Source organism: Camelus ferus, chromosome 2 (assembly GCF_009834535.1).
Source record: "Camelus ferus isolate YT-003-E chromosome 2, BCGSAC_Cfer_1.0, whole genome shotgun sequence".
Classification (NCBI taxonomy): Eukaryota; Metazoa; Chordata; class Mammalia; order Artiodactyla; family Camelidae; genus Camelus; species Camelus ferus.
This window is the reverse complement of record NC_045697.1, coordinates 83,941,167-83,963,649: the sequence shown is the minus strand read 5'-3', so window position 1 is coordinate 83,963,649 and position 22,483 is coordinate 83,941,167. Positions and strand designations below refer to the sequence as shown.

The window sequence follows — 22,483 nt, the reverse complement described above, 5'->3', positions numbered from 1 at the left end:
AATGACAGACTCCTTTATGGCATGATTACTATGTGTCAAGTATTATCTTAATATATAATCTTTGAAAAGTAGCACAAAATATATTAACAGATTCCTTTGGTCTCAGATTCCTAGCCTGTAAAACTGGTGACATTTTTAATCTACAAAAACAGTAATTCCATTACATAGTACCCCACTTTACAGATGGAGAAACTGAGGCTAAGAAAAATGTGTTTAAAGCTATACAGTAAGTGGTAGCCAGCATTAAAATGCTTTTATCCTTTCAAGGAGTCCGTTTCCAAACAATATCTAAATAAGATCACCTCTTTTTTGAAGGAGAAATCAAATTAAGGCACACTCGAAAATATAATAAAATTCTTCTTTGCTCTATGTCTGATATTGAGGTCAAAATAAACAGGATGTATGTATCAAATTCTCTTTGACACTCCTTAAATTCTTCTTCTCTCACTGGGAGAATCAATTTCAGAGGAAGAGGAAAGATGAATATAATTTTTAGCCAAACTTCTACACAGGAGGCGGTGGTAATTAGTCATTTAAATAAAATGTTCTAAAGACTGGTCAGCAGGCTGCTACATCACAAAAAGCTGAAATGGATGAAGAGGAAATACGAAGATGACAGCTCAAAGTTGTTCTCTAGGACCAGAGTGTTAATCATTTAACAGTGGGAAAATAACCACATGGTCAGGGTTCCCAGGAGAGTTTTTCATTTTTATCACTGTGAAAGACTGGACTTCTTACAGCAATTTTTCATGTATATATATGCCAGCTACACTGGCGTCTTTATGGTTCCTTGAATGTGCCAAGCACACTTCTGTCCTAGGGCTCTTGTCCTTGTAGTGCTCTGTGCCTGGAAGGCCTCCCCAACATATCTGACAAGCCAGCTGGAACTCCCATGGACGTTTATTCTCAACCAAAAAACGAGATGGAAATAAGCAATAACTAATGTTTAATCTGCTTTTAATTTATGGATTGACACCAGTACCCTGGTCTAGTCTGGTCCAGAGAGTTATGAATTTCATATAGTGCTTGAGGTGACCCCACCAAACAGGAGACCTCCCAGCAAGGCAGAGGGGAAAGAGTTTCCATCACATGTTCATTCCCTTTCAACATATTGCAATATATTATGTTTTACGGTGCTTGATTAAATGAATTTCCATGTTATTATCCAATTTTCACCCTTACAAAATGACACAAGTTTTAAAAAATTCCTGAAAGGAAGCTATTGATTAAAGATAACATTTACATTTCAGGCACAAGAGAGAAAGAATATGGCAGAGCCCCTCTCCTGTATTCCTTCAGAAACTCTACATCAGCCATGTAGCAAGATTAAACACCATTACTGTTCAGTCATATGTGACAGGTAAGTAAAATACTCAGACTTACTGAGACCATTATTTGGAATATGGACTTATAGCCACTGTTGTTAGAGAGGAACTTCACCTTATTGTGCTCTATGATATTAGCTAATGTTAGTATAATGTCTAGTTAGGACTAAGAAGATATTTAATAACCAAACATCCAGAGCATGAAAAACTTCAAGATTTGTTTTTTCAACAATGGTTGAAGTCAGGCAGTCCTCAGTTTAAAACATTACAGAATTTATTGAGGGAGGGGTAATTAGGTTTATTAATTTTTTTTTGGAGAGGGTACTGGATTGGACCCAGGACCTCATGCATGCTAAGCATGTGCTCTACCTTCCCCCCTCCCAAAACATTACAGAATTTAAACCAAATGATAGTGTATAGAAAATTCCTCATGGATGCATTTAAAAATTGCTAAAATAATGCAATATGGCAATAAACCTAGATCTATTTTTTAATGAGTAAATATCATTGAAGATACAAAGAAAAAAGAACAAGGAAATTGGTGGAAATAATATCAGAACAACCTACATGTTGGAGGAGTTTTGCTGTAAAGTTAGATAAAACAACATATGTTTTCAGTATGACCCAGGCTACAGTATTTTCTAGATTCTATTTCAATACTGAAATAGATGAAGAACTACTCCTTTGGAAAGCCAATAAGGAAGAATACTGGAGGTAAGTTCTAAAAGTAAATAAATTCTTTAATTTAAAAAGAAATCAATATTTTACGGCAAAATGCAAATAAAAACACTGATGAAGTAGCTGCTTTAACAGGGATTAACAAGGAAAAGATTTTTGGGTAAGGTGGTGAAGATGCCTCACATAACATTCATTCAGTGCATTATTTGTAGGCATGTTCATACAGTAAAATAAATTGAGGGTAAAAGTGCAAAAGTGCTGCAGGATATCTTCAATATGATTACTTTTATAAAAACTCATATTTAAATGTATACTGAAATCTATAAAACATGTTGCAATGATACAGGAAGTGCAGGGAGCCATTCAGAACATGTGCGTTGGGCATCCAACTGGCCTCCGCCCTGGACCTGCCTGGACCTGCTGTATGACCTTAAGTTATTTACCTAACCTCTCTAAGGCTCAGTTTCCTTGTCTGTGAAAAAAAAAAAAAGGATAGTTAGGGCCATTGTGAATGAAATAATTCATAAAGCACTTATTCATACAGAAGTTTTTTTTTCATGTTATGGTTATTTTGATGACTATGATGGGGAGGCTTTGAAGTATTTTAAGCAGTGGTATAACAGGTGATTTAGAAAAATCTCTCTGGCAGCCCTCTGTGGCATGAACCTGAGGAATGTGAAACCTGAAACAGGGAGACAGCTAAAGGCCGAGGTAGTTATCTAAGAGACAACTAGTGAGAGCCTGAGCTGAAGCAGCGGGAGTAGGCACACTGAGCAGGACGTGAAAGAGAGCTATTGAGGAGGTAAAGTCAGTACCACCTCAATGCGTTGGCTTTATACCCCTTTAATATGTCTTGAACTAGATGATTAAAAATTCTCAAACATGGTCCCAGTGCTAGAAACGTATTGCTTCAAAAATAAAGTAGCATCTCTTGTTTTTTAAGAAGATGTAGGAAATCTAAGAAAAAAATTTTAATCTATCTTTTAGAAGACAGAATTATGAAAGTTTCTAGTCTGTTTCTATTTCCTAACTTCATTTCCTAAATTACTTGTTTCTATTTCATTTCCTAAATTACTTGTTCCAGAAATAAAAGTTTCAAATAAAACGATTTGACACTAATTTAAAAATTAGTGAAAATACATTTAATGTCAGAACAGAAGTAGGTTTGGTTTATGGACCGCAAAAATCTTTCCATCAGGGTCTGTTTAGGTCCTTCTTTCCCTCTTAAACTGGCTGTTCAAACTACAGTAGATCCAAAAGTATCGTGTGTAGGAGCTTAGAAGACAAACTTTGGAGCCAAACTAGGTAAACCTCAGGTCTGGCCCCACCTACCCATGTGATCTGGAAGTCACTTAATCACTTTTTGCCTTTGTAATGGGGATCTTAAATGGGGTAATCTCACAAGGTTCTCTCATTATATTTAAAAGGTGATTAAAGAAGTGCCCAACACCCTATAAACATCAATATGAGTTTTTTTTTTAAATAAAATTATCTCCAGAAGGTGCTGTTAAAGGCAATAATATGTTTGGAGGAAAATGACACTCTGACCATTTATTATAGACTTCTTCTGGAAAAAAATAATCTGGGTCCTAAAAAGGTGAAATTCAAGCCAGGTATTCTTGAATTTTGATAAAAGGAAGGAGTATTTTCTAGGCAGAATCAGATAGAACATAAACACATAGTTCTGTTCAGGAAAACTCATCCATTATTTTATCAGGTCAGTACCTGATAAAATTGCTTCCAAATAAAAGTGGAAATGCTAGTCATGGGTAAGTAGGATTATAAAAACCAAAGACCAATGGATAGGAAAAGTATTTGTTATATAATCAAGTGACACAATCTTTCATTTATAATGTTTCAAACAGTAAATCCACCACATTTTTTAGTACTTTATCTGAAACACACCAGATTTATACACTAGTTAAGGAAAACTACATCCAGACCATCTTAACACCAAACTCCATCTATATGGCCAATGATCTGCCACATGCCAAGGGAGTACACAAAGACCTTGAAGATACAGTTTGAGGAGACTCTGGCCATCTCTGCTTTTTAACAATAGGAAAAGAATGGTAAATAATTTAGAAAAATAAAGTGCCTAAGGTAATTCAGTACTACAAATATGTTCTCATTGAGGTGGTCAAACAATGAAATATCCCCCAAAGAGCAAAAGTTATTTCTGTTTCTCAGATGAGCTTCTAACTTCATGAAGTTGTTTACTCTTTCAGATCGTTTAATGAAGCTGATGCAGGAATTCTCCAATTCCTTTTACAAAAATCTCATGGCATTTGGTTTCATTACAAATCTGTTAGAATAGATACAATAAACATTTTGGAGTCCATATATTTTTCAGGTTTATGTACAAGTAAACCAGGTCCCTTTCCAGTCTTGCCTCTCATTGCACATAAACCTAGAGAAGCATTTCCTGTAATCTTTGTCCTCAGGCCCATTGAAAGAAGAAATCATCATAAATGTTTCTAAGGATCAAACCTTAGATGGATGACATTCGATTTGATCCAATTCTGTATCAAAGTCACTGCAGTTTTCAGCATTACTAAATGATAGCCTGTTCTCTTACCCTGGCTGATGCAGAGTGGTATGATGCCCTTGCTAGAGGGAGGGAATTAAGATTTGACTTTAGACAGTTTTATATAATTTTTCTGCAAATAAATTTTCTCAGGATCAATTTTTTCATCTATAAACTAAGAGTAACAAACTTTGCTTACCCCACCGGTATCAAATGACATAACATATGTTAGCAGACTTAGACAGTTGTAAGATATACATACATGAAGTATTTTTAGCTAAATATATAAATTAGCTTATATTCTTAAATTAGCTTATATTCTTCACAACACATTAACCAACAGAGGGCGGTAAATTATTTTGGAAGCTAATCTGTCTTTTAAAACCATTACCATGAAAAATATGCAAATCTTATCCAGTTAGATATAATGTGTATGTCCTAGTGATATCACATACTGACTTTTGGTATTTCCAATATGACTTTCTTTTTTAAAAAATTGCCTTAGTTTAATACCAAATAAAAAGTTGAGAGTACTTACTTCTAACTTGAGAGTTCTAGCCTCTAATGGCAAATGTTCAAGAAACACCTCTTTAGACTAACCGAAGGCTATGCATCTGCTTAATAGCAAAACACATCCCAGGTTATTAAAGTACTGATTGACATTCCACAAAAGAAGAAAAGGAAAAAGGAGTAGTTTACATTTTTTCATTAAGTCCAAAGACAGATTTTCATTCATTCTGTCTAGAAACAATAGCTCCAACATGATCGTTGATGGAAATCATATGAGTTGGTGATAAGTTTTCCAGCTAACATACATTAGGTACATGTGATTGATAATATGAACCTGTGTGATGGAACTGATGTTTTTGAAAAGTGTCAGTCATTCAGTTATAAATGTGAAACTGCTTTACGTCTTCCAGTAAGTGCTTTCAACTACAATAAAGCCAAATACCCTCCTTAATAATACTTTGGTCAGATCCCATGCATTTCTGGTGACTTTCAGCTATTAAAACAGTCTAGTCCGATTACAGCTTTGATCTAACGTCTGGCTGTAAGCTCTCTCCCTAAGCACTGTGGCCGGCTTGTGGCTCCAGGAGTCAGCACAGAGAGGAGAGTGTTGTTTGCTCTTTACCTGCCTCCCTCCAGCTCCTCCCAGCTTGAAGGCAAGAAGGTAGACTGGAGAAGGAGGGGGAAGGTAGATCTATTTATTCATAACTGAATGAGGTAGCATTTCTCTCTTTGTTGGTTGTTGTGCTTCTCTGATTAATGTTGAGTGGCCACACTGTCCTCTCTGCAGCTGGTGTCCAAATGCTGGGACAATTGTGTCATTTCTTCTCGGAGCCCTGGAGGGCTTTGCCCTGCATAATTCCCTAACACAGGAAATAGGGCTCCTGTCCAACACTTCTCTATCCCTTCCAAGCCCCCAGTAGTTCTTTAAGCCAGCTTGCACTGCCAGCCTCTGGCTAATAGCTTGGCCTTTCTGGGTAGGCCAAGCAAGATGGCTCAAGTCTTGCCAATGACTTTCTGTGATAGTCATTCATCCACGGGAAATGCAAGGATCCTTGCCTTACCAAATGGGCAAGTTCCTATTCCATCTCTCTCTCTCTGCCTCTGTCTGTGTCTCTTTTTCTCTCCCCACCCTCTGCATCTTTCTCCAGTTTTATTCCCCCCACCTGCTTTTCTCCACCGCCCATTCCACTGCTCACTAGGCAGGCCAACTGCACTGACAAAGAAGACAGCCTACCAGGGATGTTCCTGGAACATTTCCTGGCACATGACAAGAGCCTGATAAATGCAAGCCACATATGGATTATGTCTAGATAATGACAAAGTTCATGCAGAGTCATAGTCATTATTTTATCTCCTTGTCTTTCAACAAACAGTGATTTGTCTTAAAACATGCAATTCCAAAATAAAAATTTTATATAACATGTGCTTAATAGATTTAGCTAGCATGCACGGACTTCTATAAGCATAACTGTTTTTAGAATTTCTAGAAAGTGCCTAAAAATCAATTTTAAAAAACGAAGTGATCAGTCATATTTACTAATAAAGATGTTACTAGCTTTCTGTATAGTAAGAAGTTTTTATCCTGAAATATACATATTCAAACACATCAAAATCTTTCTTATTTTTCCCTTGAGAAATAGCTACGTTTCTTGAATTATTTTATTTAAAACATTTTAGAAAGCTCACTGATGGCACTAAGGGATAAGAATTATGTTATTTGAATATGCTTTGCCTAAACACATTTTTATTCAAACGTTTAAAGAGAGGATATACAATAATAGATGAAACTCATTAAATCCACCTATGCCTCATAAAGTGAAGGATTATAATTTGTCATTTCAGTTTTAATAAAGTTGTTTGAAACTCTGAATTCACTGTAATAAGTACCATACTGGTCTATATTTTTAAAGAAAGCTTACATTTCTAAGCATTAAAACTTGTAAAGGATAAATAGTCTGAACATTTTTTTGTTTATTATTTTCAAAATGCAAGTTATTTCTAAATTGTTCATAAGATTTGTTTGCAAAACAAAAATTTCCCCCCATTTCTTTATGTGGAGATTTTCCAAAGTGATTTTCCAAGAGTACGTCCAGAGAAATAGCCATTTAAGTACATGTTTCAAAAAAAGAAGTTTTATAAAGTAAAAGTGCTAACATGCTTTTATAAAAACATCTGCAAATACACAGTGAGGTTTTATGTTGTAATTATGTCCAGATAAATTTGTTTCTATGGATGATCTCTTGGAAATATACCTTGCAGAATGCTGTCTTATGACCCTGTATTAGAAATGTTTGTTTCCAATCACATGTATTTACAACATAAAACCAGGATTAGGTTAGTGATTATTTGGGCCTTTAAAAAAATTCAGTGTATCTTGAAAACAAATGAATTTTATGGCCTTGAGCTTCAATGCCAATGAAAATTTTTATTATTAATATTTCTGTTAGTGATCTTGAAAAGTTGGGGCTTTCCTACCGTTCAGCCAGCCAGTCAAATACTAAAAACTTTTAAACATCTTTCAAAAATGACTAAACATATCACTAGAATGATATTTACTGGGAATTAGAAAGCTATTAAATTTCTGATCATTCTTAATAATAGTAGACTAGTTTTTTTTTTTGCTACTTCAGCTTGTTAAACTTCCCTTTTATACAGAATTATTGAAAATCTAAACACTAGATATTTACAAGCCAAAACTTGTTATCTATAGAACTGCTCTGTAACATACCCATTTTAAGGGGAATGATTTTAAGCACTGTCTGAAGTTTTGTTTGAAAATATTTTCTTTAATTCCCAAATTATTCTTCTGTGTGCTCTTCAAAAGTGTGAGCATTTTGTTTGCCAGCAACTATCCCCTACCCAGCCTTTCTGTCTCTTGCCTCTACATCCTCCTACTTGGAGGTAACTTGGCTCTAATAAGTTTCACCAATCATTGGAAGAGGAGAACGTCCATGCCAAGCAACATACACTTCACCTTGAACCTAGTAAGAGACCAGTACTAGAACTGAGTTGACTTAATGTTTTAAATATAAAACAGTGATCCCAGTGAAGCCACGGCCTTGACAACATAAGAAAGTGACAAGCACTTTGTTCCAAGGGTTTTCTAGAATAAATAATGTGAATATAAGAAATTAAATATAGTGTTTTAATTAAGGAAAAACTAGACCAAGAAAAGTGGGCATTGCCATAATAATTTAGAAATTACATCTTCTTTAGAAGGCTCTCTAGTCACTTTTTACACATAGAAAAAAACTATATACTATCATCTTTCTCTCTTTTACACACACACAGTAATTGAGGAAAACATCCAGATGCTTTCATAATGATATTTTAAAATCAATAACTTTAGCTATCATATCAAACTAAAAAATTAAAGCAAACATCCTGAAGCTTTAATATAATGCTCTTTTTAAAACTAAAAATATATTTCCTAGGTATTTGAGGAAAGATGATTTGGGGGAGAGCAGAACTGAATTTTCTGACCTTCATACAGACTAATAGCTTCTCTGAATCCTGGTAATAGAGATGCTATCCGCAGAGAAACGCCTCCAAAGCCCCCTTCACTAGCAATTTGCTTCAATTCTTCAAAAAATCGCCACACAGTGGTTCCACTTTGAAATAAGCACGTCAAGAACTCAGGAGAACCCACTACCCATTCTAAAGATCTGGCCGTGAACGAGCCACCAGAAATCATACCTTCTAGCCACTTCTATCCCTACATTTTAACTGGTAGGCAAGTGGTTTAAAACTGTACACTAGTAGGGCTGTAGAAAACTAAGCAACACAGAACCTCAGCAATAGTAAAGTCTAGTTTCCTCCACACTTCCTCCTTTCCCACCCTACTCAAAATCTTTGTCTCTCTTTCCCTTCTACACACACACATACCCGCCTAGGTGAGTCAGAAAGGGTGATTTCTCTCAGGCCCGGCCACAGGATAGATCAGAGCTGGAATTAGAACCCAAATCTCAGGAATGGGAGCCAGCCAACTGCTTTCCTAGACCCAGCAAAAATCCACTCAGTCTCATGAATCTACATATGCTGAATTACGCATTAATATTTTGTCTGATGTTGCCTGCCATTGACTCCTAAAGAAGCACAGTGAAACCTACCACCTTTCTGTACCCTTTAATCACTCTGCCAGTTCCAAGCCGAAGTCCCAAGGCAAATTACTTAACCTCTCTAGGTTCTTTTCTCATCTAAAATTAGCAGGTTGAACTGGGGATCTCTGAGCAGCTTTCTGGTTCTAAAAATTTCTGCTTTTCATCTCCCATTTTATGCTTCATCCTTGATGTTTGAAATTTTCACTAGGTGGCAGGATTCCACCATCGCATTATGAAAGAATTTTCCGATGGAAACCTGCGAGCAGAAAATTTCAAAGAAATTCCTTTCTTCACAGTGAACATTTTTTAAAAAACAAATAAAAAAGCCAAAGGAAAAGAAGAATAACTACAAAGTCCCGTGGTCCATATATTTCATAAAGATCTAGAACTATTTTTAACGTAATTATAAAATAAAAATTTAATCAAACGTGTTCTTTCATGTAGTACTCCAATTTAGTATTAAAATCAGATAAAAGTCTGCTTATTTTCATGCATTTAAAATTGTGTTTTAACTGAATCACAATTAGACCGTATCAGACCCCCTCAAGCAAACCAGTAAGCATTCTGAACTAAAAACAGCAATCTAAGAGAATCAAAAACATCTAAAATACTTTAAATCACTAATAGATGCATTTCAAAGTTAACTCTAAGTTACTTAACAATATATTCCCAGTGTCTTTGAGTTTTTATTTTGAGGATTTAACAAGAAGAATACACATGATGGAACAGAGTACGTGGATTTTTGCATTTATTTGCCAAAACCTTAAAAGAATATTCTTCAAATCGATTTTATGACATCTTCATCACATTTTAAAAATTACTGCCCCAATTTTGCCTTCTCATGAACGCTGTATTATAATAAATGTCATTACCAACCCTTCATAAGAGTCCTCAAAATAGCCAAGCCAATTGGTTATGCCGAACTGAGCATTTCTTCTCTGCTAGAGCCAAGCAAAGAGACGTGAAACAATAACGTAGCTGTATATTCTAATATTGCCTAGAAGAAACGTTCCCAAGTGTCTTGCTGGTTGTCGGAGAAGCTGATTAACTAGGCTTTTCTTCAGCTGATAAATATAGCGCTCTTTTTTCCCCTATTAATTGCTGGTTAATTACATAATGCTGTATGTTACTCTCCAGAGTTTCTTTGGGGAAAAAACAAACGAACAAAAACACCTAGAAAAATTCTATGTCCGCTCCAAAATCAAACTTATATACGGACTTCTGCATTAGAACTTGAAAAAACCAACAACAGGTTGCTTTCATGCCTTCCTTCCCAGCCCAGATCGGTGATAACATCTCTTCGGTTGTCCTACCTTAGCAACTTGTAAGGGCTGCTGCTGCTCCTTGCCACCTTGCAGTCTGAACCCCCAGGGCGCCCCTCCGGTCATGGAGATGCAGATAAAATCCCCCGTGCCCATTTTCTTCTTTTAATTGGGTAGCATGAAGAGCTTGAAAAGACAGATGAAGCCTGGGTGCGGCTGAGGATGTGCACTCAGCCTCAGGCTCCCGCCAAGAAGGCAGGACTGGGGCGCGCGGAACCTCCGCTGGAGCCGCCGCCGCCGCCGCCGCCGCCCCGGCAGCCGCCGCGAATTTGCTCTGCTAATAGGATCATTCACAAAGCGGCAGAGGCGCTAGAGGCATGGAGGACACAGCCCACTCTTGCGTCACGCTCCTTTGCTCAGCCCACCTTCAGGGAATGGAAAGAGCCTCACACATAGGACAATGTCCCCATTTGGGGCAAGATGGGGGCGGGGGAGAAAACCAAAGTTCTCTAGCTCAAACTGATTAAATCCCAGCACTGGAAAAAAAGTATGATAGGAAAACTTCCACTTAATAATTCTATAAATAGTAGAGGACACATGAAGGTTTTAACCTCCAGGTCACGAGTGACATCCTAAAACAAAAGCTCTGAGAACTCAACTACTAGAGGATTAGATTCTCCAAAATGAATGTTTTGAGAATTACCACATTGATGATCAAAACAGACAAAAGGGAGTTAAAGTGGGTTAAATTACTATTTTCCCAAGCTTTCACTGACTGCAGCCTGCAGAACTAATCCCATAAGAAGAGGAAATAAAAGAAAGCAAAACATTTATTTAAAAAAAAACCTTTGTCCTCTGAAAAGTACTTTTCTGAACTGGTGTGTGTATATAATCAGAAGAAGGAGGAGAAGAGAGACAGACAGACACAGAGAGGGAGAGCAGCTTTTCCCCTGGAAACTGCATTTTTATAACTAAATCTGTTGCATGGTTTGGAGTACTTTAAATTTAAATAAGTGTTTCATTTTCTTCCTTCCTTAGCAGAAGGAAACTTTTTAAACCTGCATAATCAGCCAACTGCATACGATGTCACTAATGTTTCTTATTTTTATAGTCTCTCATCATGTGTTCTGAGTCTGGGTGGTCCAATATAAATGTTGATTTTACATGTGGTCCAAAATACTTCAGTGTTTTAAATCTGAATACAGCCTACCAAAAATTGTACAATGGAACATTTTTATTTTCCCATAATTCTTTTATTTTCCATGACATTCATCTACATAAAAACACACTAAATAAAGAAGAGCCTGGGAAAGTTAGTTCATGTTACATGTGGCACCAGACCAGTGACTTCCAAACCCTCTGCTTGTTTCAGTACTAGGAGGCGTTATACAGTGAACATTTACACAGCCCTGCTCCAAGAACCCAAAAGTGTCCATTTATTTGTGCCTCATCACTGGAGTAAGGATGGACCATGTAATCAGAGACTGCTGCACGGGAAGAGACCCTCTGAAGGTCATGAGAACCAGACTCTCATTCCAAGTTTGATTCTCTTCAGAAAGGTGAATTGACTTTACCAAAAATCTTTCTTTCAAAAAAAGAATTTTTCAAGTGACGTCCTAAAATATGAACTCTGAGAGCAAAAGAAAAAGAAGACTTTTTACATTCGTTCTTTGTGCTTTCTCCTGTCTCTGCTCCTCACCCACTCCTGTCTAGCTTCTGTCCCTAAAACAGGAAAAGTTCTCAGCAAGGTCACTTATCACATCCTTGCTTTTGTGTGGCACTTGTCTCATGGACCATGTCCTGCTTATATTATGTTTTCCCTTAGGCTTCCAGGACACAACATGCACTTGGCCGTCCTCTTGCCTCTCTAACCACTCCTTTCTTGCCTTTGGCAGTCCTTGGCCTCTACTCATCCATTAAGCATTGGTGTTCTGTGCCAGGGCTATGTCCTGGTCCTCTTCTTTTCTTACTTCACACCCTTTCTGTGGGTTCTCTCATTCACCCCACAGAATTTAACCTTCCCCCTCAATCCCAAATCCCTTTCCTTAACTACAGGCCAATATATCCAACTGCCTATTAAACCTCATTTTATGTGAATATATCACAGAATTCTACAAGTCAATATATTCAAAATCAAGTTTATTATTATTATTTGGGGATTCTCTCTCCTCCTCCTACGTTCTCCATCTCAGGGTAATTGACTAACCCATTACCTTTTTCTTATGCTTGATCCTCTTCAACCCTGACTCAGATGTAAAGGTGATACTAGAGGCTGGAACTGGAGCAGGCCATACTGTGACCATGAGGTAAAGGCAAGGATAACAACAAAGACTCCATCCTGACTGAATTACTGCCAATAGCTGCCCACCTCCAATCTTCTTACTGTGCAAGAAAAATAACCCATTTTGTTTAAACTGCTATGGGTACAGCTTATGATGGAAGCCAGCACATTTCTAACTGCTATACTCAATGAATGGCTCCTTCATCCAGTTCCCCAAGACAGAGAACCAGGAACTAACATATTGCTATAATTTAATGAAGATTTATTTGGTGTCAGGAACTTGACATATAATATTTTATTTATTTATACATTTATCCTCAAAGAAGCTATGATAGGTAGTTATTAGTGTCTCTCTTTTCTGGTAATTAATTCAGTCTTAGGTCCTAGGTGGTAGAGTCAGGATTTGAACCTTTGCCTACCTGAATTCAAAATATCTCTTCTAATCATTGCTATCCTATCTCCAGGCCTTATGTATTTTCTTATACTTATCTTATGCATCCAATTACTTATTTAGACCTATGCTCCAACTTCTAAATAGATTGCAAATTTGCCCCTTCATCCCATTTTCACTGGTATGATTACTTCTGTGTCTGGGCTAGACTTCAACAACCTCTTAACTAGCTTCTCTGTCCCAGCCTTATTTCCACCCTCAATTCATTTTTCGCTCTATAGCCAGGGTGAAATTTCTGAAATGCAATATCTACCCTATTTTCCCTCCATTTAAAGTCTAAGTTTTCTCAGAAAAGTCAAAGTTTCTTTATATATATAACACTTTCTGCCTCCCACTCCTCACTTCTCCCACCTCATCTCTCACCTTGAATTTTATGATTCAGACACACAGAACTACTTTTAGTTTCTCTAACTTGCTTTGTTTTCCCATCTGCTAAGGCATTCTTCCAAGCTGTCTAGTTCTCACCCACACATAGATCACCTGATAATTGCTACTCAATTTTTGGCCTCAGACTGGATAGCATGTTTTCCAGGAAGCTTTGTCTAACTCTCTTCCTCAGTGTTCAGATTAGGTGCTCCTTCTGTGTCCTGTATTTTTCCCTCTCATCCCAATGGTCCCTTAAAATGAATCCTTCACTCTGTGAGATTAGGGGTCATTTCTGATTTTTTCAGAGTTGTATCCCCAAGTCTAATATAGTTCCTGACACCTAATTGGTGTTCAATTAATATGAGTAGAACAGAAAAAATAGGTAAGATTTCCCAGAATAAAGCAGAGAAAAGAAAGGCAAAAAATTCTCATTTCTTTTCTTTCTCTCCATTTCATTTGACTTGGAAAAACCTGAAACAGAGCAAAACTCTTAATTACACCACTTAGAGACCATGTGAAGTAGGTGTGACTGCCTCCCTAACATTTTGCCTCTTCCCCCTTAGTAGCTACTGGGTGGGGACAATTGATCCTACCACCCCAGCAGCATGGATGAGCTAAAGCAATCAGGGTAACCATTCATCCTTAACACACAGAGATTAGTTCAGGAATGGGTACAAGCCTAAGCCTGAATCAAGGAACATTTCCTTAGCCCCAGTAATTAATTCATAGATGGTCTAACCACAGGGAAGCTCAAGACTTTTCCAGGTAGCTGTCAGGGCAACATCCTCTCCACCCCACCCCTCGTGGACATTGACAGCAACCAATAGAGGAAGCCAGTGTGAGGATGAAACCATCACAAGGTTGTGGTGGCAGAGAGTCTTCCATGGGCCTCTAGCACTCTGTATAACTTTCTAGGTGTGTCAGAATTCAAGGTCTTAATCCTTCTTTTCCTAAGCTATTTCTCAGGGTTTTGTTTGCAGAAAGTAACCTTGAGAAATGTGGTAAATTTCTCAATCCGGGAGAAAGAGCAAGTTTGCTAGCTGATTGTTAGACAAAAACAAAATAAAAGCAATGGATTGACTAACTCTAGTGATCCTTAGCTGTTAGATGCAAACCAAAACTGTGTGTGTAACATCCACCTGGGTCATATCATGTCAACCCTGTGGAGTTTGAGGCAAGATGAACTGTTGTAAACATACTAGTGGTCGCAATGCTTGTTTTGCCCTGAGTAATAAAGCTCTTTGTCTCTACTCAAGATAGTCTCACATCTGCTTTCAGCATCCATGAAACAGTAACAGCGTAACTTAGTAGCTTGCAAGGAGGGTGAAATCAAATCCCAGATCCAATGGGGTGAACCTAAGACACTAGTAGAGAAATAGAATCAGAGCCCTGGTGAAACAACACACAAGCCTGTTTTTTATTTTATTTGAGATTTAAGAATCAAGTCAAGAGAAAAAAAATTATTAAGAGAAAAAAAGTGACTTAAATGGTTTTAAAAATGATCTTTTTAGACTAACTCTAACTCTATGCTATTTAAATCATTTAACACTATCAGATGTTGTTTTATACTACCATTCATTCATTCATTCATTTGATTTTTCATTCGGCAGATAATATTTACACTATCTTTCTCAATTTTGACAGCAAGGTAAGATTTCTGAGCCTAACGTGAACTGGGAAGGCATATTATGAAGCAAAAATATTCCATTAGGAATAACTTATTCTGCAATAATTTCACATTAGCTATCCATGCCTACCTCCTGCTTCTTTTTTATTTTTCTAATTTTTCACTCAAAAATATCATTACTTTCCATTTTGAGCTAATGTCTGTGATCGCTTTCTAATTATTCAAAAACCTAGAAGTTATTCTTCATTATGAATAACATAGTAAAATACTATTTTGGAGAAAAATAAAGCATCACAGCAAAAGGAATAAACATTTCTTTTGGTTTCTGATCACAATTCCAATGTGTACCTGTGGAGGGGGGGTTCCCCATACCACCAACAAACAATTCTCAGGACACCAGCAGCAGTTCAACTAAATTCTGACACTATCTACCAGGAGATAAGGGCTCAGGCCCACATGACCGCCCCCCACCCCCATTCACACACACTGCAGACATCAGTTGCAGCCCCAGGTTATCATCTTTGCTTCTGACAAACTAACTATAGATCAGAGGTTCCAAAGACTCCACTCCTTGGGGTTGATTAATTTGCTATAGCAGCTTGCAGAACTCAGGGAAACACTTGTTTACATTTACCAGTTTATTAAAGGATGTAATAAAGAATACAGATAAACATTCAGGTAGAAGAGAAGGGTAGGACAAGGTATTGGGGCGGAGCATGGGACTCTCGTGGCCTTGCCCAGGGCACCACTCTCGCAGCATCCCCATGCGCTCACCAACTCAGACGTTCTCTGAAGTCTATCTTTTGGGGATTTTATGGAGGCTTCATCACATAGACATGATCAATCATTAACTCCATTTTCAGCCCTTCTCCCTTCTCAAGAGAATGGAGGGGCGTGGCTGAAAATTCCAAGCTTCTAATCATGGTTCTGTCTCTCCAGTGACTAGCCCTCATTCAGGAGCTATCCAGGAACTCACCCACAGTCGCCTCATTAGAACAAAGGCTTGCCTACCATCCAGGAAATTACAAGGGTTTCAGGAGCTCTGTGTGAGGAACAGAGGTCAAATACCAATATCAGAACTAGTGTTCTTATCACTTAGGAAATTACAAAGGTTTTAGGAGCTCTGTGTCAAGAATGGGAGGCAAAGACTAATACATATGTTCTGTTATCTCACAACATTATTGTAAAATTATGTGAAATTTAGAATGACCAAAACTGGAAAAATGCACCATAATTTCAATATCTAAACCAAACTTAATGTTTTCTTTACTTTTGGGCCACCAAAACTTGATGCTTATTAAAAGGCCTTAAAAAAAAGTAGCAGGCATCTTACAACATTAGCTAATCTATTTATGTGAGTTAAATTCCAACGAATCACCAAATGAAGCCACATGGATTAAAGTCCTTGTAGGACAAGTATATATTAAAAGTTTCATTTTCAAAAAGCATACTTTATAAAAGTGGCGTGTGTGCGTGTGTGTGTGCATTTTAGGACAATGAAGATGGAGTTAAATAAACTTATTAGAAAAAAAATAGTTTTAGGCATCTGATTTTTCCAAAACATTGGAGGTCGTTTATCTGTAAGGTCAGGGAATGAAATACAATGTTATGACTCATGATGTCTACTAACTATATATCATTTTGCTGGTTATGTTTTTGCTGATAAATATTCCCTTTTTTTGCATTTCAGATAGTACTGAAACAGCAGAAAAAGTAAAGATAATTTTTAAGAAAAAATGTAAGGTAATGTCAATGAATTATCAAAGATGAGATTTACATGATATCTTCTGTATCTTTATTGTTGTCATTGGTGGGGCAGCTGGGGTGAATAGGTTTATTTATTTATTTATTTTAATGGAGGGACTGGGAATTGACCCCAGAGATAACAGACCTTTTTCTAGGTGTTAAAAAATACATCTACAGATGATGGATTTGATGGTAAACATTTGTGAACTCATATTTAACAGTTATGCAACTCTCTGACTATTGGAGAATCACTAATGCATCATCTGCTGGCCTCGCTAGGGCCTGCTGCCACTCGAGTATTTGTGTTGTTTCCTGGAATGCACGTGCATGAAATGCCATGTGAGCAGGTGGTGTGGGGGCTCTGCGGCATTCCAGTGCAGGCGACAAGGAGCCCTGTGAAAGAAGACACCCTCAGGCCCTCCTGAAAGCATTTTCCCTGCTCATTTACGTGCCCGTTCTTGCTTTGAGGCTGAATGTGGTTTGGGGAGAAACCAGCTCTGTTATGAGTGCTGGTGATTGCAGGGCCTTGCAGAGCTAAGGAGATGCGTGCTAGCAACTCCGACCTTTTCTCAAAGCCCAGAGTTGCTGCTTTGCCCAGCCTTACAGCATGAGGGAGGATATTCATTTGCTAGGCCTCCATTACAAAGGACCACAGACTGGGTGACTTCAAGAACAGAAATTTATTTTCTCACATTTCAGGAGGCCAGAAATCTGAGATCAAGGTGTCAGCAGAGTCTTTTGAGGCCTGTCTCCTTGACTTGTAGATGGCTGTCTTCTCCAAGTATCTTCACATAGTCTTCTCTCAGGTACCTGCCTGTATCTTAATCTCCCCTTCTTATAAGGACTCCAGTCATATTGGATTAGAGCCCACCCTAATGACCTCATTTTAACTTAGTTAACCTCTATAGCCCCTATTTCCAAAATTCTAAGATACTGGTGGGTAGGACTTCAGTGCATGAATTTGAGAGGATAAAATTTAGCCCCTAACAGAGAGGCATAGCATACAGACAGCCAAACTGCAAGTTAGTTTCCTTTTCCAATACACAAGAATTTATAGAGTATGTGACAGGATAATTTTTGAGATTTTGATAGTTGTGTTTGCTCTTAAGATTTCTCCTTTCTTCTTATTTCAAGAAAGTAGTCAGACCTTTACAATTTCCTTAACTCGAGGATTTTCTGAGCAGAAACAGAAGGTGTTAACAGCGATTCACAGTCTTGTAAGGTCTAAGTGCCATAAAATTATTTTGCAAGGTATCCCAGAGCAGTGCCCTTGAGAAAAGCAGGGGAGGTTGTTAGTCCTGACTGGGAGGGTCTAGTGGTCTGTGGGTCTCTCGAGGAGTGCAGACTGCCATGCTGCTGTCAGGGAAAGAAGGGCAAGGCCTCAGAGGGAAACAGCTGCAGGGTCTTTTAAAGGTAGATGTGGCAGGAGCCGGGGGTGAGGGGGTATGTCTCAGTGCTAGAGCACATGCTTAGCATGCACGAAGTCCTGGGTTCAATCCCTAGTTCCTCCATTATGAAAATGAAGAAATTTTTTTTTTTTAAAAAAGAATGAAATGAAAGGTTTAGCTGCTGGACACCAATAGCAGGGCTCCTTCTCACATGCGTGTTACAGAAGCTGCAGTTGGGGCCTGTCTGCTGGTCAAGACCATGGACAGTCCGGTGACTGATGACCTGATCCTCTATTGCAAACCCCTGGAAGGAAGGGGCCCTAACCATACCCGAGACTGGCTTTCTGCCAACCCAGTGAAATGGGAGACTAGAGTTGGAATAACTTGATTACAATGATAAAACCATATTCATAGCTAATTAAAAAGATACTTATGCACTTTTGAGCTTATAGTTCATTCATTCATTCAAAAATCATTGGAATGAATGTGTGCCAGATGCTCTTCTAGGTTCAGATGGTGTAGCTATAAGAACCTCAGGCAAAATTCCTCTCTCTCGGAACCTACAGTTTACTGGAAAAGCCAAACAATAAATAAGTAAACAAGAGAGCTTCAGAGAGAAAGGAGAGCTAAAAAGAGAGAGGAACAGGGTGACATGGCAGAGTAATGGGAGTGATACCCATGGGAGATCAGAAAAGGCCTCCCTGAGCTGAGACACAAATGGTAAGGAGATGGTTATTTGAAAGGCAGGAAGAATGAAAAGAAGGGCAAAAATAGTCCTTATCAATACAAAAACGAGATGGAGATTAGTGTAGCTGAAGTGTAGTAATGTGAACCCATTCCTGGAGAATCTTTTATGAAGTTAAAGAAGCAGAAGCTCAAGACCCACCCTTCCAAGATCCCTTCCAAGGGCCCAGAAGGAACACCAACAACGTGTTCACATGTTCATATGCCTTTGTAAAATCTGCCAAAGTAATATACTTGAACTGAATTTGGTGAGGATTGTTGTCTTTTTTCACTCCAACTTCCCAGCCAAGTGGTGGTGGAGTACCCATGAGCATTTTTGGAATCCAGCTAAAGGGAAGATGAGTTGAAGATTTGTTCCTCTTGGTTTTGATGGAATATGTTTATGTAGTTCTCAGTTACATTCATGTCAAGTTATTGCCAGCTGCGCCAGCCTAGGAATGAACAGCTCCCAGGCATACTCCCACCATTTGTTGTGCCGATTCACCTGGTGTGGAAACACTGAAGGGCAGGGTCAGAGATCTTGTAACATCGACCCATTCTAAGATGCTGCCACTGTTAAGTAGTTGGGCAGTAGAGGAGACACATAGGCTGAAATGTACAGCACCACAAACTAGTCTGTGGAAACTTTTTCAATAGCTAAACATAAAAATCTCCAGTGAAGAATTTGTTTCTTATTGATGCCTACTCAAATTCAAAGGTGTCTGCTTTCAGGAATTTGTTAGATAATGTAGCACAAACAGTTATAAATGCACCATGTATTTTTTTTTACTATTATATATGAAAAGTAGAATTTATCAGAATTTCTATGTTTATGGGCATAAACCTAGAGCCATGTTACAGTGCTTACATGAAAAGTCTCATGTAGTATGCAACCCAGTTATCACTCATAAAAACTAACATCAATTAACCGTGCCAGAGGCTAATGGAAAAAATGATATTACAAAGTTATTGTCATATAAACAAGAAATCACAGAGAATTCAACCAAAAATGTAGGGGGGAAAGGTGATTCAGTTAAATAATAAAATATCGTTATTTATCTGGATTTTACAGTGTTTGTAGTAGTTATCAGCTAATTTGTGTGGGGTTTTTTCATAGATAATACTAATACTTTTTGGAGTTTCATAATTTAGTTATCTCTCTTCTGATCTTTTCATTTTTCATCAATCTTTTTACCCCCTCTCTAACTTCATAGCATTACAAGGTAAATTAAAATGTCTGCTTAGCCCTTAGGCTTCTGGAAGGTAATAAAATTTAAAATAGACTTACATTTACAGTGACAAAATATCTAAAGTTGCAAGAGTAGTATTAAAAATGCCTAGTAAATAAAATAAATAATGCTGATGAGATTCTTGAGTGAAGCCTTATATTGAAGAACCAAATTTTAGATAATTTTAGGTAATCTCTTAAGTTGGGAATCACTTTTAACCTATGAAGCAGAAATTTAATTCAAATTCCTGCATTTGTTGCACCAAAGTGATGCTTTCCAGACTAAACCATACTGTGCTGTTAACCTGTCACGAGTTTGCTATCTACCCTGCCTTTAAAACTGCTTTAACTCATTTACTTAACAAATGTTTATTATTTCTAATGTTATTATTTATTATTTCAAATGTTCTAAGCATGAGGGATATGGAAATTAACAAGTCAGATGAGGCGCGTGCTTTTTAGAAACTCATATCTTAGTAGGCAAGAGAGACAACAAAGACAAATAATCCTATGTTTTGTCCGAAAGTGATAAGCACAATGAAGAAAAATAAAGCTGTCAGTGTGAGGTAGGGAGAGACTGGCTACTTCAGGGGAAGCTTTCTGTTGTGAGGAGGTGATATTTGAACAGAGACCTATCCTGTGTCGTTGCAGTAGTGGTGACTGGCACTGCTTATTTAAATCATAAAAATATTTGACTGAGCAAGAAACCATACGTCTACTTTCTTCAGAGGCAGCACGGGTGGTGGGGAGAGGTAGGAGCTGCGTGTGAAGTCAAACCCCAGCCCTGCTGCTAGTTTCTGTACAGCCTTGGGTGCATCGTTTGTCTTTTCTGAACCTTGGTATTCTCCTCTTTGGAAGTTGCTCTGAGCAGTAAATGAGATGTTTCCAAACACTTGTTTTTTAAGCAAATTTTAAACAAGTGCCTGGCCCACAGTAACTTCTTAATAAATTTTTCCTTTCACCCTTCTCTTTGCTTTCTAAGACGATCCTTTCTGGATGGAAACACAGATGCCTTAGCTGAAAGTTTTTGGAAGGAGACAGCTTTTTATTGCAAGTCAGTGCAACGGACTTCCCACAAAAGTGAGGAATTTCCTGGGAAATTGCTAATTATTTGCAAGGCAGCTGGCAATAACTAAGCAGAGGGAGGGTAAAATGGCCATCACTGAGTTTGAGAGCAGGTGTTCAGCTGACCGGATTTCATTACACTTCATAACCCTTTGGAATCAAGACAGGCCTGGATTTGTGTCCTGGTTCTGCCAACCACTAGCTGGTTACCTTGGCTTCCATGCCTCAGTTTCCTCCTACATGGAAAAGAAAAGGCTGCTGTGAAGCACTGATGATGCTGGTGATGCTCAGCACTGTGCTGGAGTCAGGAGGCACTCAGTTTATTTGGATGTTATTGTTATTAGTAGTGGTTTGTCACTTTTTTAACTCAGGATGTTTTCCCATTCACAATCCTACCATGAAGTAGTAGAAATAGCATCATACCCTTTAACAGAACTGTGAAATGAGGTCCTGAGAGAGCATGGTTTCACCTGTAGTTTCATCCACGACTGGGATTGCATTTCAGTCCGAACTCCCCAGCATCTAGAATAGTGTCTGCAACTCACTAGGAACTCAAAAATGTTCGTTGATGCATTGACTATCCTGTCTCCCACTTTTTCCACTGGGCTTCACATCTGGATATAATGGAATTGCTAGACCAGACAGGGATTTGGGAGATTCTTTTTCTATCCTTCAAACAGGGGAATCCCCCTGGCCTTCCAACGTGGCGAGTGAACCAACTTCTACAGACCCTGGATTTTGAGTTTTCTGAAGATAATAGTAGCTGCTCAGTAAATACACATGAAATGAAATTGCATAGAATCAAATTGAATTAAATGGAAACACAGTAAACGCAAACTTAAAACTAACATATTAAACCTGATTTGGACTTTATTTCCAGATTTCAACTTTTGTCGACCAACAAATGGAGTGACAAGGAACAATGCTTTTTTCATCTTTCATAACTTTCTCTTTGGAATCTTGAAGCGGTTATAAAGCCCCACCAAGTAAGTGTCATTTTCTAGACCCTCTGGGGAGAGGGAAACGTGGCAGCCAGGTGAAGCAAATTGCCTGAGGTCACCCTGGCATCAGTGAAAGTGCAAACCAGACTCAGAGCCCTCTTACCCCACCAGTGGTGCACAGAAAAAGCTATATGGAGGACACTTAGGCCATTGCCCTGACCACGTATTCAGGGGGTTTTCCTGCATTTTGTTTTCCAGCACTTTG

The 22,483-nt window shown here is 38.1% G+C and overlaps 1 protein-coding gene and 1 long non-coding RNA gene across 5 annotated transcripts in view; one reads left to right on the top strand and one right to left on the bottom strand.

Annotated features, from left to right (window-relative positions):
* Positions 1-10,749, bottom strand: part of SYNPO2 (synaptopodin 2) — a 156,559-nt gene extending 145,810 nt beyond the window's left edge. Inside the window, 1 exon segment of the mRNA XM_032462526.1 lies at positions 10,454-10,749. Within this exon segment, the coding sequence (XP_032318417.1) occupies positions 10,454-10,558 (105 nt within the window). The 5' untranslated portion in view covers positions 10,559-10,749.
* Positions 1-22,483, top strand: part of LOC106729726 — a 280,510-nt gene that overhangs the window by 243,882 nt on the left and 14,145 nt on the right. For 3 of the 4 annotated variants that reach the window (XR_004313487.1, XR_004313484.1, XR_004313476.1), the window contains 4 exons: positions 1,251-1,360; positions 11,775-11,961; positions 16,818-16,870; positions 22,158-22,263. This is a non-coding gene — a long non-coding RNA (uncharacterized LOC106729726). The remainder of the gene's footprint in view (positions 1-1,250; positions 1,361-11,774; positions 11,962-16,817; positions 16,871-22,157; positions 22,264-22,483) is intronic. The other variant, XR_004313486.1, reaches the window with a different exon arrangement.